At 51.6% G+C, this 15,715-nt stretch overlaps 1 protein-coding gene and 1 long non-coding RNA gene across 3 annotated transcripts in view; one reads left to right on the forward strand and one right to left on the reverse strand.

Moving 5' to 3' along the window:
* AHNAK (AHNAK nucleoprotein) overlaps nucleotides 1–15,110 on the forward strand; it is a 102,389-nt gene extending 87,279 nt beyond the window's left edge. For both annotated transcript variants that reach the window (XM_029956550.1, XM_029956551.1), the window contains one exon: nucleotides 14,781–15,110. In XM_029956550.1, coding sequence (XP_029812410.1) covers nucleotides 14,781–14,788 — 8 coding nt within the window. In that variant the 3' untranslated portion in view covers nucleotides 14,789–15,110. The remainder of the gene's footprint in view (nucleotides 1–14,780) is intronic.
* On the reverse strand, nucleotides 543–3,628 carry LOC115306238. The gene is made up of 3 exons (XR_003915261.1): nucleotides 3,569–3,628; nucleotides 2,477–2,643; nucleotides 543–1,302 (listed from the first exon to the last, which is right to left on the reverse strand). It is a non-coding gene; the product is annotated as an uncharacterized LOC115306238 (long non-coding RNA).
* Nucleotides 15,111–15,715: the final 605 nt, after the last annotated feature.

A 15,715-nucleotide genomic window follows, 5' to 3' on the forward strand; every position in this document is an offset into this window, starting at 1 on the left:
TGTGCGCATGGCCGAGGGTATTTGGACGTGGTCTTCTTGCAGAGATGTGTTCCTAGGGCAGAGCTCCCGAATCCAGACTGGAATTCAGACTGTTTCTCCTACTTAAAGGGTCTTCTCAAGTCACCCCCTCCTCTGGGGGAGTAGAAACGCCCGGCTTGAAACCTTCTTGGAAGGCAATAATGCAATGCCAAGTTCAAGTCCTGGGTTCAAATCCCGGCTCCGCCATTGACAGCTGTGTCTCCTGGGGTGTTTGTGAGTCTCAGTTTCCTCATGCCTGACACATATTAAGTACTCAGAAATCATGGCTATTTTTATTTTTATTTTTTTAAGTTTTTATTTATTTTTGAGAGAGAGAGAGAGACAGCATGAGCAGGGGAGGGTCAGAGAGAGAGGGAGAAACAGAATCCATAGACAGGCTCCAGGCTCTGAGCTAGCTGTCAGCACAGAGCCTGAGGTGGGGCTCAAAACCACGAACTGTGAGATCACGACCTGAGCCGAAGTCGGATGCTCAACCGACTGAACCACCCAGGTGCCCCTATTATTATCATTATTATCCCGCATTCAACTTCTTCAGCCCAAATGACCTTGAATATAGTGGTTTTCCCTGGAATGAGGGTAAGGTAGAAGAAGTGGCCGTGGGCCCACGCTGGTCCTCAGGGAAGTTGACGAGTGACCAGGTGGACAATAGCAAGAACGGCCAGCTCCGAGGCGTTGCTCAATGAAAGAGCGATCCGAATTGTGGGAGAAAGTGGAGGCAGGTGCGACGCATCTCAAGCACTCCTTCTGACACATCACGATAATGCGGTTCACCCTTCCGGAAACGCAGTACGTAGTTATGGGTGGCGTTTAGAGACGTGGTGCCCCTGGGACATTTGACTTTGTTTTGGGTAGCAGATGCCCAAACCCCTTTGACGACTTCCCTCGTCCCATTGTGTGAGCCCGGGGAGAGCTCAGACTCAGGGGGACAGGCGTTGTCCAAGTCGCTTGCTGTCTTTGATCTCTGTCACCCCTCAGCTTGGGAAGTCTTAGGTGGAGGTCAAATAACACCATGGCAGGGACTGACTGTGAAAGCACTGATGAGGCCGTCACTGGGTGGCCGCTCTGGCCACGCCTTCCCCACCCCCCAAATGAAAGCAGCTGGGAAGAAACGACATGATTCCAACTAACGTCCCCAATCCACCATCACGTGGGCTCGGAGCCCCCTCTAAACAGGCATGGTAGGTAGAACTTCAGGCTCCAAGCGGGGCTGCTTCTGGTTCCGGCTCCCCACCTACAAGCCGTTCTTCATTAGCTTCCCCCTGACTAGAAAGGGGGACAATAAAGTCATGCACATCATGGCACTGTCGGACAGATAAGACGACGGTAGAGGGGCACCTGGGTGGCTCAGCTGGTTAAGCGTCTGACTTCAGCTCGGGTCATGATCTCACAGTTCCTGAGTTTGAGCCCCGCATCAGGCTCTGTGGACAGTGTGGAGCCTGCTTGGGATTCTCTCTCTCCCTCTCTCTGCCCCTCCGCATCTTGTGTGTACACACGCGTTCTCTCTCTCTCTCTCTCAAAATAAATAAATAAATAAACTAAATAAAGAGATGAGATTATAAATGTGAAATACTGGGCATGTGGGAAGAAATGTCATCGTTACTGTTACTCTCTTTGGGGTGGGATTTGTGATCTGCCTGTACCCATCCTGTGAGGTTATTATTATTAGTTTTGAGACTAAAGGGTTTTAGTCTTCTAGAGAGCCTTACTTTTTAAAATTTATTTATTTATTTTGAGAGAGAGAACTCAAGTTGGGAGAGGGGAACAGAAAGAGGGGTAGGGAGAGAGAGAATCCCAAGCACTGTTAGCGCAGAGCCTGACTCAGGGCTTGAACTCAGGAACCGCAGGCTGAAGACCTGGGCTGCAGTTGGATGCTTAACCGACTGAACCACCCAGGTGCCCCTAGAGCCTTATTTTTTTTTAAAGATTTTATTTTTCAGTAATCTCTACACCCAACGTGGGGCTCAAACTCACAACCCCGAAATCAAGAGCTGTACGCTCCACCAACTGAGCCAGCCAGGTGTCCCCTAGAGTCTTATAAATCAACAACCGTTCTAAGCCATCTAAGCAATTGTCCTGCTAGGCGGCTGACTGGGCAGGGACCCCAGCTGGGCCGAGGGCGAGGGTCAGGGGTTCTGGAAGGCCCTGGAAGAGACAATGGACCAGAGAACAACCTTTCTCTGACCCGACATTTTGGCCTCGGTTGTGTTCCCCAAGCCACACAAGTTATTTAAACCGAAGTGTCACCCCCAGGATTGTTCTGACGTTTTGGCGGAGGAGCGATGGGTTGAGACCCGTCCTTGGCGTGTGGAGGTGACAGCGCTGGCCCCCGGCGAGAACCGTGTCTGGCTGAGATGTTGGCTTTTCCTCGAATCCCCTACTGACCTCTCCACCCACCCTCCTTCCCCATGATGCTTTTGTGATGAGCTTTGATATTTACCTCATTCGGAGTCTGCTGGGTGGCCGCTGCCTCGCTAGGCGCCCAGAATGCAACTAGGAGAGAGATGGGCCAGTCTGTATGTCCCGTGAGCCTAGGGCTGCTGCTTCTGGGCCTCTCTGCTGACAGCTTCTGGTCTCCTCCCGGTGGACAAGGGTGACGAGGGTGTTCTGCTCATGGAGACAGCAAGGTGCTCGTTTGTAATGACGTGGTGCGTTTCAGGAAGTGGGTGGCCCCAGATGGGAGGAGTAGGTGGCGTGGGGGAGCCAAAAGGTGAGACCGGGGAGTCCTAATCTTTGGGGAGGTGGAAGCCACTGGAGGGGAAATGACAGGAGCTGGCTTTTGTGTTACTTATAATTACAACAGCCATCACAACGATCCATATTGAGTACCGTCCTGTGATAGACATTACTAAGTGCTTTACCAAGTTCTCTCATTTAAGCCCCCTTTGCAGATGAGGCTGGGAGAGTCCACAAAGCCCAATCACGTCGCCATGTCTGTCCCACACCAAAGGTCTTGTTATTTTTTTAAAAATTTTTAATGTTTATTTATTTTTGAGAGACAGACAGAGTGTGAGTAGGGGAGAGGCAGAGAAAGAGGAAGACACAGAATCGGAAGCAGCTCCAGGCTCTGAGCTGTCAGCACAGAGCCCGATACGGGGCTTGAACCCACGAACTGTGAGATCATGACCCAAGCCGAAGTCGGACACTTAACCGACTGAGCCGCCCAGGCGCCCCCAAAGGCCTTGCCATGAACTTCTCCTCCACCTCCCTGAACCTCAGAGTCCTCTTCTACAATATCTCCCTTACAGGGTTGTCTTAATAACTTGGGAGTATGTTTGGCACTTGGTAGAGTGCCCGGCATGTTATAAGTGCTCAGTAAACATGGGCCACTGTTATTTTTGTTATTGTTGCTATTATCTGTTGCAGAGAGCGCCTGCGGGCATGCCAGGTGCTGGGTGGCACCTTTCAGTTTGAAACCACATGGGCTGGCGTGAGTAAACAGCTAATGAAGACACTCCTGACAGAGCAGGGTGGGACTGGGGTTCACGGCCGAGGTCTGCCTGCACCCACCCCCGTTGCTGTGGTTACTGACCTGGGGGCCGAGTCCTCTCCAGCTCAGGTCTGGGCGACCCCCCTCCCGCCTGGCATCCTGCCACGGCCGCTTCTCTGAGACTTCCTGCCACACCCTCTGGTTTCAGTTTTGCTACAGCTGAGCAGGGACGGAGCCCACCAGTGGCAGAATGGTGGATGCACGGGAGGGACCACGGTCCGGGGGGCTGGTGAAAATCTCCGGGGGAGACAAGGGGAAGGCTGGAAGGGCACAGCCATGGGAGTGGAAGGCGGCTTTGGGGAGTATTTTGGGTTTAAACTGAGAAGATAATGAGGAGCAAAGGGAGAGGTGACAGAGAAATAGAATCTCTAGCTGACGTGGCTGGATGGCCCCCTCGTGTTCCCTTTCCCTGCTGCGCTCAGGGCGTCTCCTCCACTCTCATGGCTTTACTTACGTGTCTAGGCCGACGGTCCCCGAGTCCCGAGGTCCCCGAGCTCAGCCCGGAGTGCTCAGCTGTCCCCTGCTCTCTTCACTTGGATGGCTCTCAGGCAGTTCAGACACACCATCTCCAAAACAGAACTCCAAAAACCATCTGCCTGCCTCGCCCGAGTACCTGCTCCTCCATCTCAGTCAGTGGTCCGACTCTCCCCTGTGTTCTTGCCCTTGGTGTCTCCCCCCTCCTCACCCCTGAAAGCCCCCCTAGTCCCATAATTTCTAACTTGGGGATACGTCACAAGGGACACACATCACCTCTCTCCATCTGCACTGCCACCACCCTGGGCCAGGCCACCCCCATCGCTCAGTGGGGTGCCTGTGGGCTCGCCCTGCCTCCCCACTTCCACTCTGGCTCCAAATTTCAGCCACAGGATCGTTAAGGAAGCAGATTCTGTGGTTAATCGTCTTACCTGAGGACTTCCAGCTCCACTCAGCGGAAGAGCCAGCACCTTCCCAAGGCTCACGGGTTCTGCACGGGTCTCAGCTTGCCCTTCACTCACTTCTCTTTCTCTCTTTCTTTTTTAAGTTTACTTATTTATTGAGAGAAAGAGGGAGAGAGAGAGAGAGAGAGAGAGAGAGAGAGAGAGAGAGGGAGAGAGAATCCCAAGCAGGCTCTGAACTGTCAGTGTGGAACCTGACACGGGCCTCAAACTCACAAACCATGAGATCATGACCTGAGCCAAAATCAAGAGTTAGGCAGTCTATCGACTGAGCCCCCCTGGCACCCCCACAACTTGTACCTTTTTATTTGCTCATCTGGTTTAGGGGTTGTCTCTCCTGCTAGAGTGTCAACTCTACGAGGCCAGCCAGGCACATAGAAGGTGCCAGTGGGTATTTGCGGGGTTAGCCATCAGGTAGATCAAGAGGGCACACCCACCGGGAGCAGGGAGGCCAGCAGAACACCGATATGCAAGGGGGCGGGCAGACGGGCTGCCAAGGGGCCAAGGAGACTTGAGAATTGGAGCCAGGAGGGACATGTCAGTAGCCAAGGAACGAGTGACATCTCAGGGGGGTATGCTTTTTGGCTGTAGGTGATGGCAAATGTGTCCAGTGGTGATGTAGACACAGATGAGTTTGCTCATAGTCGGAATGTGTAGTGACCAAGCCCTGGGCCAGCGTTGCTGAGGTGTCGTTGGCCTTCCCTCAGCCTCGGGCATCACATCCTCACACATCCGAGTTCAAAGACAGGAGACAGAGAGCAGCCTGGGGACAGGCATCTGTACATGCACCTCTCTTGTTGGTGGGGGGTGGAGGGGTGGAGGGGCTGTCCCCGGAAGGACCAACTGATGTTGCTCTGTATTCCGCTGGTCAGAAACCACACCTGCCTGCCTGCCCTTGGACCAGGGCCTGTGCCCATCTTGCTGAAATAAAAGAATCTCTTTCCTGCCCTTGAACAAAGTTGGGCTCGTGCCAGCTAAGGAGAAGGGGAATGGCTTTTGAGTAAGCAATGCAAAGTGCTTGCTCTCAGCACATTTCACAAGGAGGAGTGTTTTCTGTTAGTGCAATTTGACGTGGGGAGGTCAGATAGGATGGGTATTGCTGGAGGTGATGCTCATAGACTGTGGCCCACGAGAGACAGCCGCTCCTCTTGGGCCGGGCTGCCCGCTGGGGGTGGGGCTAAGGAATTAGCGGGAGAAGGTGAGGAGGGGGAAGGTGGGCCACCAGGAAATTGGGTGTTAAAGGAAAGAGGAAGGCCGATCTCCGGCCACAGGAGGCAGACGCAAGGAGATTTTTTTAGTTTGAGGCAAACTTGAAGATGCTTCTCGGGTGAGCCAAGGAAGCCAGCGGAGAGAGGGAGAAGCAAGGTGGGGTAGTTGATTTCCTTGCCCCGGAAGAGGCGTGGGGTTGGGGTCAAGTGCACAAGAGGCGGTGGCTGTTACTGGGCAGAGCGGAGAGGCTTTTCTGGAGACTCGGATGCCTTCTGAGATGGGAGAAGATGGCAGGATGGTGAAGATGCCCTGGGGGGAGGAAGATTCCCTTCACTCTCCTTTGTGGGACAATGGGTTCATTTAGAGAGTGAACCTGGGAGCTTGGCCTTTCCAGCACCTTTGGTTTAACAATCTGGTAGAACAGACTAAACAAAACAAAAACGAAAACAAAAAACAAACCTCCCCAAACCCAGATCCATTTGTGTGGTCGTACACTGGAAAGTCCAAGGACAAAGCCTGATCCTCGGGTTTTCTTGTTCAGACAGCCTCACGGCACACGGGCAGGGGCGTGGTTATGACACCAGGCCGTCCAGAGGCTGCGGGTCACTTACCAGACCTCACCGAGCTTCCAGACCCTGCGGCCGAACGGCAGCGGGGAGGCGGAGCGCACGCACTTGGGCCCAGAGGACTTGGGTCCCAGTTCCAGGCGTGCCTCTTACAAGCCGGGGTTCACTGGTGTCCTCCAAGCCTGCGACCTCATCTGCAGAAGGTTGGGGGGAGGTGACAGCCTGTCTTCTCCCTCCTCTGCCCACAGGTTTACAACGCGCATGCTCCTCACAGGGAATTAGGGGAACGCCTCCCTGCCCCCTCCGCCATCCCTCGCTGGGGAGTTTTGACTCTGCTCAGTACCCATTGGGACAGGACGGTGTTTTCTTTCACCACTCACCCTGGTCCCTCGCTTCTGGCATCTTTTCCCCTTTGTGTTTTGGGAATGATGGCATAGGGCCCAGCTAGGAAGATTGAGAGCCAAACCTTTCTCCTCTGTTTATCCCGAGGGTAGCCATGGATGCGCAAAAAGCAAGCAGAAGTTTGACCAGATACATGAGCTCAATATTCCACAACATTGAAAGCTCGTGCCTACTTACGAAGGAGGCATAAAACACAACATTATGTTAAAATGAAGAATAGCCCCCACAGGGAAAAAAAAAAAGAAGTGCACTAAAAATTTTTTTTCTAATGTTTTTATTTTTGAGAGAGAGAGAGAAAGAGAGAGACAGTGTGAGCAGGGGAGGGTCAGAGAGAGAGGGAGACAGAATCCGAAGCAGGCTCCAGGCTCTGAGCTGTCAGCACAGAGCCTGACACAGGGCTTGAACTCATGAGCCATGAGATCATGACCTGAGCTGTAGCTAGACACTTAACCAAAGGAGCCACCCAGGCGGCCCAAGAAGTGCATTTTTAAGAAAAAATTCTTAGCAGGAGTGTGTGGACGCTCAGTTGGTAAGACTGTGGGTACTGCGTGTGTGCCCCACAAAGTTTGTTAATGTGCTTCCACGAGGTGGGCAGTGTCTCGGGGTGCGGCTTCTGAAGGGGACACGATTCCTCCTGGGTCACTCTCCTTATCTGGCATGTGAGGGTGACTCTGGGAGGGCTCTGCGCATGTCTCTTGGTGTCGCTAGGGGAGGCTGACGTTGGTAAGAAGCGGGATCATCGGGTCCGTCCAAACCACCCCCATCGGATCAGTCTCACTCGCCTGGATCGCCTTGGTCGTGACTAAAACGTGACTAATGATAGTGTCTTCCTCATGGCAGGGCATGGGGCTTCGATGAGTTTACACCTGTAAAAGTCTAAGAAAGTGTCCGGATAAAGTCTGTTAGTCGACGGACACCTACAGCGGCCCTGGAGCTTGCGTGTTACACAAGCCGGAGGGCGGCTCTGCATCTAGGAGTCAGCTTCGAGCTAAAGGCCCAGGACCTTGTGGACCTCGGTAGAGAACCGGTGCGGCCTCCGAGCCCAGCCCATCCCCGCGTCCCGGAGGGCCGGCAGCTGTGGGGTGGGGTGTGCCGTCGGCCCAGCCCTGCTCAACCTCCTGGCAGCCAAAGCCGGGAGAAAGGAGAATCTGGTATTCATTGTGTGCTTGTTTCTAATTTCCTTCTGCTTTCGAGATCCTCTTCGGCTGGAGAACAATGCCCTGGACAAGGCTCAGGCTTCCTCGCCAGGCACCCGCCCTGCTGGGGGGAGGGGGCGGCGCCCAGGAGAACACAATGGCCGGCACTCCAAGGGCAGATGGCCTTTGACTCCTGTGCTCTGAGAGTGCAGGGGATGGTGGAGGTTGGTGGCGGGTTCGAATCCCGGCTTCTTGTTTGCTGTAATACCCTTGAGACTTTGAGCAAGTGCCTCCCACCCCACCCCCCATCTCATTTATGAGTATTATTTAAAAAAATTTTTAAATGTTTTTAAAAAATTTATTTTTGAGAGACAGAGCGAGCAGGGGAGGGTCAGAGAGAGAGGGAGATACAGAATCTGAAGCAGGCTCCAGGCTCTGAGCTGTCAGCATAGAGCCCGACGTGGGGCTCTAACCCACGAACCGTGAGATCATGACCTGAGCCGAACGCTTAACTGACTGAGCCGCCCAGGCGCCCCACTGAGTATTATTTTTACACTGTCCCTATTTGTCAAGGAAGGAGAGCCCTCTCTGCATCACCAGGTACAGGTTCTAGTACAAGAAGGTTCTTCTGAGGCTGGGTGGGCGGAACCCCGGGACCTCCAACAGGACCCGGATTCCAGAGCCAGCAGGCTGTGCCCTGTACCGCCCACAGGAGGGGGCGGTGTTGGGTCCTTGACAGCATCACCCTGGCCAGGGCCAGCTCACAGCTCGACACCTGGGAGGTGTTCTCAGCAGAGGGTCCTGGGCGGACATGGCCCCAGCCAGTGACTTGCAAGTCTAGCGGAGGCAGAAGACCCAGGACTGGGTCCTAAGAAAGGGTGGGGGTTCCTCAGCCCTTGCTGTCTTTTTTTTTTTTTTTTTTTATGTCTTTATTTTGAGAGGGAGAGGGACAGAATGTGAGTTGGGGCAGGGGCAGAGAGAGAGACACACACAACATCTGAAGCAGGCTCCAGACTCTGAGCTAGCTTTCAGCACAGAGCCCGACACGGGGCTCAAACCCACAGGCTGTGAGATCATGACTTGAGCTGAAGTCGGACGCCTAACCGACTGAGCCACTCTTTCTGTCTTCATACTTGGCCTCTTGTTAGTGGATCTCAGTATGTTTATCAGCCTCGCCAGGTTTCTCCAGAAAACGGAGAGAACCCAGAAGTGAGGACCCTGGTGTGGAATGGGGCCGGACGGGGCCCAAGGGCTGACTGGGTTCTCCCAATCCGCAGGGCTTTACTGCGGGAGAGGCTGTGACCAGACCGGATGGGTCCCCCACACTTAAGTCCATTGGGTGCCACCTTCACCCTCGCCCCACATCCGCACGCCCTCCTTGCACTGTTCGTTTAATAGCCCTCTTGAAATAAATTTATTTAAAAAAAAGGGGGCACCTGGGTCAGTTAAGTGGCCAACTTCGGCTCAGGTCACGATCCGGCGGCTTGTGGGTTCGAGCCCGCATCGGGCTCTGTGCTGACAGCTCAGCGCCTGGAGCCTGCTTTGGATTCTGTGCCTCCCTCTCTCTCTGCACCTCCCCCACTCATGCTCTGTTTCTCTCTGACTCTATAATAAATAAAACACTAAAAAAAAATAAAAAAAACCCAATAACCTCACATTTAATTAAAAAGAAATCTTTGTCACGACCATAAATGAAATCCGACAACATTCCTAATAATTGTTGACACAAGTTCGTAACAGTTAAAATGAAAATATCCATCACGGAGCTGCTAGAATCTTGGCTTTTGTGGAAGTTCCTGGTGTGGGCTTTGACAGACACGGGGCCCCCTTGGGTGCTCGCTGGTGACGTTGGGGGTGTACTTGATGATGGCAAGATGTAATGAGTAGGGTGATTCGTGCCATCGAAGATGTTTCAGGAAGGCATCCCTGCGGCTCCACCGGAGGCCTCTGGCCACATGACATCATCTTCAACGTGGGGGAAACGCAGTGTCTCCTTCAGAGGCTGGGTGAGGGTGGACTGACTTTTTATAAGGTGGTGTGAACAGTGTCTAGTACGTGGGAAGCGCTCAGTAAGGGTCAACAGCCACCACAACTTGGGAGATCCCAGCTGAGGGCTGCTCTGGGGAGAGTCCCCTCATCTGCCGGCTTGGTGACAAGGCAGGGATAGACATGACCCCCAGGCTCCCTCCCGCTCTCCACGCATCTCTGTGGCTCTCCCACTGCCCCGTTGGAACAGGTACGGCCAGGAGGTATGCCCATCCGTTCCCTCGTGATCATAGAATTCAAACGGTGATGTGGTCATGGCGTTAGCCATCGCCAAACTCCTGGGATGGGTGGTCGTCCGTGTCCCCTGGAGGCTCTGGAACGGACTCTCAGGGACGGCCGCTCGGTGCACACGCTGGGGGCTTGTCGGATCTGTGTCTGCTGCTCTGAGAGGCCCTGGATGTTTCTGGAATGGGGTGTGTGGCTTGGAGGGAGAAAGTTGCTGTGGGAAGCAGTCCCAGGTTCCCTGGTGGGACTGGAAATTCTGCCTCAAGCCCTGGAATTTTGACTTCCTGTTTGGCCTGGCTTTGTTCTCCCACATATTTGGCTCTGGCACATCCTCTCCCTCCCCCTCTCGGATCCGTTTCCTCATCTGTAAAATGAGGGGGTTGCGCTAGATCCTATCGAAGGCTCCTTTAAGCTTGAAAAAGCTATGATTTGCCTCCCACCCCCTCGCCTTCCCTCAGGCCTCTTGATTGACAGAAGGAAGGTGGGGAGGAAACAGGAGGAACCGGAAGAGCCGGTGTCCTCTGCACACTGGACAGGCTTTTCCAGCCCCCCTTATCCGAGGCACTGAGCTGGGAAACCCTGCATCAGGGGAGGGGAGGCAGAGGAGGAAAAAGCAAAGGTGTCGTAGTAAGTGCCCTAGAGATGTCAAGTGGCCAGGCAAATAAAGGATGACAAAAGGGCAAATCCAGGGAGAAAAGAACATGCTCAGGGGGAAGGTTTATTTGTTTATTTTTAAACATTTATTTATTTTTGAAAGACAGAGAGAGACAGAGCATGAGCAAGGGAGGGGCAGAGAGAGAGGGACACACAGAATCCGAAGCAGGCTCTAGGCTCTGAGTGGCCAGCACAGAGCCCGACGCGGGGCTCGAACCCATGAACTGTGAGATCATGACCTGAGCTGAAGTCAGACGCTCAACAGACTGAGCCACCCAGGCGCCCCAAGGTTTATAAAGAGGGACAGCGAGAGTTGGTAGGATGGGAAGAATGTGTTTACAAAGTGATCACAGCTCGGGTTGTGGGCGTAGGCTGCTGGACTGAGGGTGTCCACAGGGTTGGGGGGATGGATGTCCTCCCTTCTCCTTTCCGGGGCATTTTGGAAGAGGCCCCTTCCCGTGATCAGGGGTTCCTCCTCTGGAATTACAGCAATGCAGTCAGTGGCTGATGGTGCCCGTTGATGCTCTAAAGTGGCTTTAGGGTAACGGGCTAGATGGTCAAAGACCATCATTATCCTATGAGCAACGGCTGTGAGCCAATCACGGTGAGTTTTTCCATGTGACCTTTGCTCCTTATTGAAATAACAGCCAATTGGTTATCTCCAACCCTAGAGGAAGATACTTAGAAAGCGTGGGTAAAAGAAATTAACATAGAGAGGATGTCTTCCTGACCCCCAGGTGGGCAAAAGTGTCGAAAACAGAACACCAAAAGCGATAACCACAGAAGAAAAACCGATAAGTTGCGTTTTATCAAAATTGCCACCTCTTCTCATCAAAAAGCACCATTAAAAACATGAAAAGGCAGGGCGCCTGGGTGGCTCAGTTGGTTAAGAATCTGACTTTTGGTTTTGTCTTGGGTCACGAGCTCACAGTTTGTGGGGTTGAGCCCTGAGTCTGGCTCTGAGCTGAGCACAAAGCCTGCTTAAGGTTCTCTCTCTCCCTCTCTCTTTGCGTGCCGCACCTCCCCACCCCCACTTGTGCTTGCTCTCTCTCTCAAAATAAATTAAAAAAAAACATTAAAAAAAAAGCACATGAAAATGCAAGCTTCAGACTTGGAAGAAGAAACCTGTAATACATATACCCAACCAAGCATTCATTTTCAGGATATATGAAGAACTACTGTAAATCAATAAAAAAAAGACAACGACCCCATAAAAATTGGGCAAAAAACTTAACAGGTGCTCATAAGAGTGTATACCTGGGAGGCCAACTAAATTATTAAAAGGTGACCAACACCATTACTCATGGGGAAAATGCACATTAAAACGACACGAAGATACCACTACGCGCCCACCAGAACGGCTAAAAAGAAAAGAGTGACAATACCAGGTGTCACTGGAATGTGGAGCCATTGGAACGATCACACCCTGTAGGGGGTGCTGAAATGCACAATCCTGTGGAAAAACTGTTTGCTAGATTCTGTTCCAGCTCAAGACATGTCTACTCTCTGACTCAGCCGCTCGCCTCCCGGGCACATATATCCAAGGGATATGATTTCACAGAGATGTGTGCAAAAATGTTCAAAGGCGCCGCCTCCAAACTTGAAACACCCCAAGTTCCCATCAGCTAGAGGTTGAAGAGAAAAATGGTGGTATTTTCATATAGAATTACACAACAGTGAGAGAGATTACGCATTAGGGGATCATTAGTTCAAGAAGAGGCAAAGTTGAGAGGAAGAGCAGAATCATAGTTGTATCTGGTGGAGGTATGGACGAGACGCATGAGAGAATCGTGTGCAGTGCTAGAAATATTCGAGGCTAGACTGGGGCGATGCTTATATCAGTGCAAAAAATATGTGAATATGTAAATATGTAAAAATATGTAAATGAGCACCATGCTGTCCATTTAAGATGAATGCATTTTATTTATTTTATTTTGTTTTATGTTTTAATTTTAATTCCAGTTAGTTAACACACAGTCTTCTATTAGTTTCAGGTGTACAATAGTGTAATTCAACCTTCCATACGTCACCCTGTGCTCATCACAAGTGCATTCCTTATGTCCTTTACTGTATTTGTGTTATACTTTGATTAAAAAAAAATGGGCGTTCAGTCGGTTGAGTGTCCAACTCTTGATTTCAGCTCAGGTCATGATCTCACGGTTGTGGGATTGAGCCTGGAGACGGGCTCTGGGCTGAGCATGGAGCCTGCTTGAGATTCTCTTCCCCACCCCCCTCTCTCTGCCCCTCCCCTCCCCGCCCTCCCCCCATTGTGCGCACGTGTGCTTGCTCTTTCTCTCTCTCAAAAACAAAAACAAAGCAAAAAAACATTGAATGGGGGAAACTTTCCATGAATTTGTACCTGTTGGGAGAAGAAGTCGCCACCCACGTGCGCATCCTAACTGTTTGGCGTCGGAAATTTTCTGAGAAGGACACTGAACATTGGCCACAGCAGTGAGCCAAGCCTGAGCTCCATCTCTGTTCCTCTGAAATTGGGAGGCTCTTGGGAAGTTATCTAACTTCTCAAAGCCTTTGTTTCCTTGTCTGTAAAAAGGGGACTGGGGTGCTTTGCCTGACAGTTTCATCGCAAGGATTAAATGAGGTCGAATCCAAGAAGCACTCAGCCCAGCACCCAGGTCATAGCAAGTGTTCAGGAAAGGATAGGAAAAGAAACGGCAAACTCAACACTGAATTGATTCCATCAGGCCTCGGAAAGAGGCTGAGCACCTTTCTCCTCGAAACAATTTAGCACACGTTTGAAAAAAAATCACACTCATGTTTTCGCCACAAAGGAGAGAGATTTTGTGGATTGGGGGGGTGGATTTCAGGGTTTCAGTAAGGGGTGGGGAGGGAGTCATTTTCAGCTGGGCTGGGCAGAGAGAGGTATTAGCTGGTGGGACTTTTGGCAATGGGTAAGATTTTGTCACAGAGAGAGGACCAGGAATGCCATTCAAATTTGGGGGGTTGGGGGCAGGGAGGTGATACCCGGAGGGCGAAGGTGGAGTCTGGGAATGGTGAGAAGGCCATTTTGAATGGCGCCGAAGATTTTGGAGGAGCCAGTGGAGGATAAGGTTGGAAAGGAGAACTGGCTCCAGATGAGGTACGCCCCCCCCCGCCCCCCACAAAGGAAGCTGGACCTTTTCTACAGGAAGAGGAGTCACTGACCACTGCTGAGCAGGGAAGGTGCAAGACGAAGCCAGGACGTACAGACCCACGGGGGAGGTCAAAGTGACGGGCCAGGAGGCCACTGGGGAGGGAAATGCACGGGTTCAGGTGGGGAGGAGTTATGTGCGCTCTGGGCAGAAGCAGTGGGATGGAAATGAAAGGTTAAGTAGATGGGGAGGAGGGAGGAAGGACTCCTGAAGTCTTAGAGCCGATTTCTTGGGTTTACGAAGCAGAGAGAAGGTTGTCGTGGGGATGATAATGAAAGGGATTTCTTTGTTTTTAATTTTTAAAAAATTTTTATTAAAATATTTTTCTAATTTTTAAATTTATTTTTGAGAGAAAGAGACAGTGTGAGCAGCAGAGGGTCAGAGAGAGAGGGAGATACAGAATCCGAAGCAGGTTCCAGGCTCTGAGCTAGCTGTCAACACAGAACCCAACGCGGGGCTAGAACCCACGAACCGGGAGATCATGACCTGAGCCGAAGCCGGATGCTCAGCATACTGAGCCACCCAGGCTCCCCATGAAAGGGATTTCTTAATGACTCAGCTGGAGGGGGTGCAGCTCATCCCTTCCCAGGCCTCACCTTCGAAGTCTGCTATTTGCATGTCCTCAAGAACACACTGTCCTCTTCCGGGTTCAGGCTTGTACGGGGCATGCAAAGAATAGACACAGGCTTTCTACAAACTTCCTCTCCACCCTGGCCGCCTGGGAACCACACTGAGGGAGGTGTGTCAAGACCAAAACCGAGCCAACAGCAGACTCCTTTCCAAACGTACCCTCCCAAAGACAAGATGCTCCACCAAGGGGTCGGAAGGGTCCTCCCGCAGCCTGAGAAAAGCTAACGCATGGCCTCCTGATTTTATGGAGCGAGGCAAACAGTGTTTTGAATAAATATTCCTTTGTTATTGTTGTTTTACAGGGCTGTAGCAGTGGCCAGGAAGAAAACCGCCCCCTCCGCAAGTTGTTTTGGTGACTGTTCTTCGGAGCATTGTTCTAAAAATGGGAAATTACATATCGCTGTGCCAAAGAAAACAAGCACCTGGAGTTAAAGCAGTGCCTTCCCCAAGGTGGCTTTCAGAGCCCGAGCCAGCTCTGGACGCAGGGCCGCTGCCCAAGTTTCACTTGGTGCCTTTCTTCACTTTAAGGGGATCGGGTGCTTGTACGTTTGCAACCAGGGTGGGCTTTGGTGACGGCAGGGCTCTGGTGATTGTCTTTTCCTCATTCACTCAATAAACATCTATCGAGCATCTCTGCTGGGTCAGTGTTGGTGGATTTCACTCCTCCCTTTTCTGGTGTTGTTAATATCACCTGGAGAGTTGGCTACAGGCAGGTGGCTTTCCGGTCACTGTTTTGGTCAATTTTCAGCGTCAGTGCAGGACTTCTGCCTCATCATTTAGATGAGAAGCTAGAGAGAACCCCAGCACGTTCTCTCCTTCCTCTTCTCTCTTCTCTCCCCTCTCCCTCCTTTCTCCTTTATTGGTCTAGAAAAATAATAACACTATTCTTAACACGTCAGTCAATACATTTCTTGACGCATATGATTTTTCAAACTTCCCAGTTACGGGATACATACAGAAGTTCTTGTTCTACGGTGTGAGACATCAAAAGGTAAAAAATTTTTTGGTTATCTGGTGAATAGTTGACGTTTATCAACATTGCTGTAACTGCAGAATAATCAGGTCTTGAAATTCATCCAGGGTGACACGAATCCTTTGCAGATAGATTTGCGGCTTAGAAGGATTCCAGTTTCCTAAGCTGATCTCCTCTCTGTTGGAAGCAAGGAAGAGGGAGCAAGGGGAAACAATGAATTTCAAACTTTCTGGAAGGTGTCGACTTTGGTTAGCGCCTGCTTCC

Source organism: Suricata suricatta, chromosome 11 (assembly GCF_006229205.1).
Source record: "Suricata suricatta isolate VVHF042 chromosome 11, meerkat_22Aug2017_6uvM2_HiC, whole genome shotgun sequence".
Classification (NCBI taxonomy): Eukaryota; Metazoa; Chordata; class Mammalia; order Carnivora; family Herpestidae; genus Suricata; species Suricata suricatta.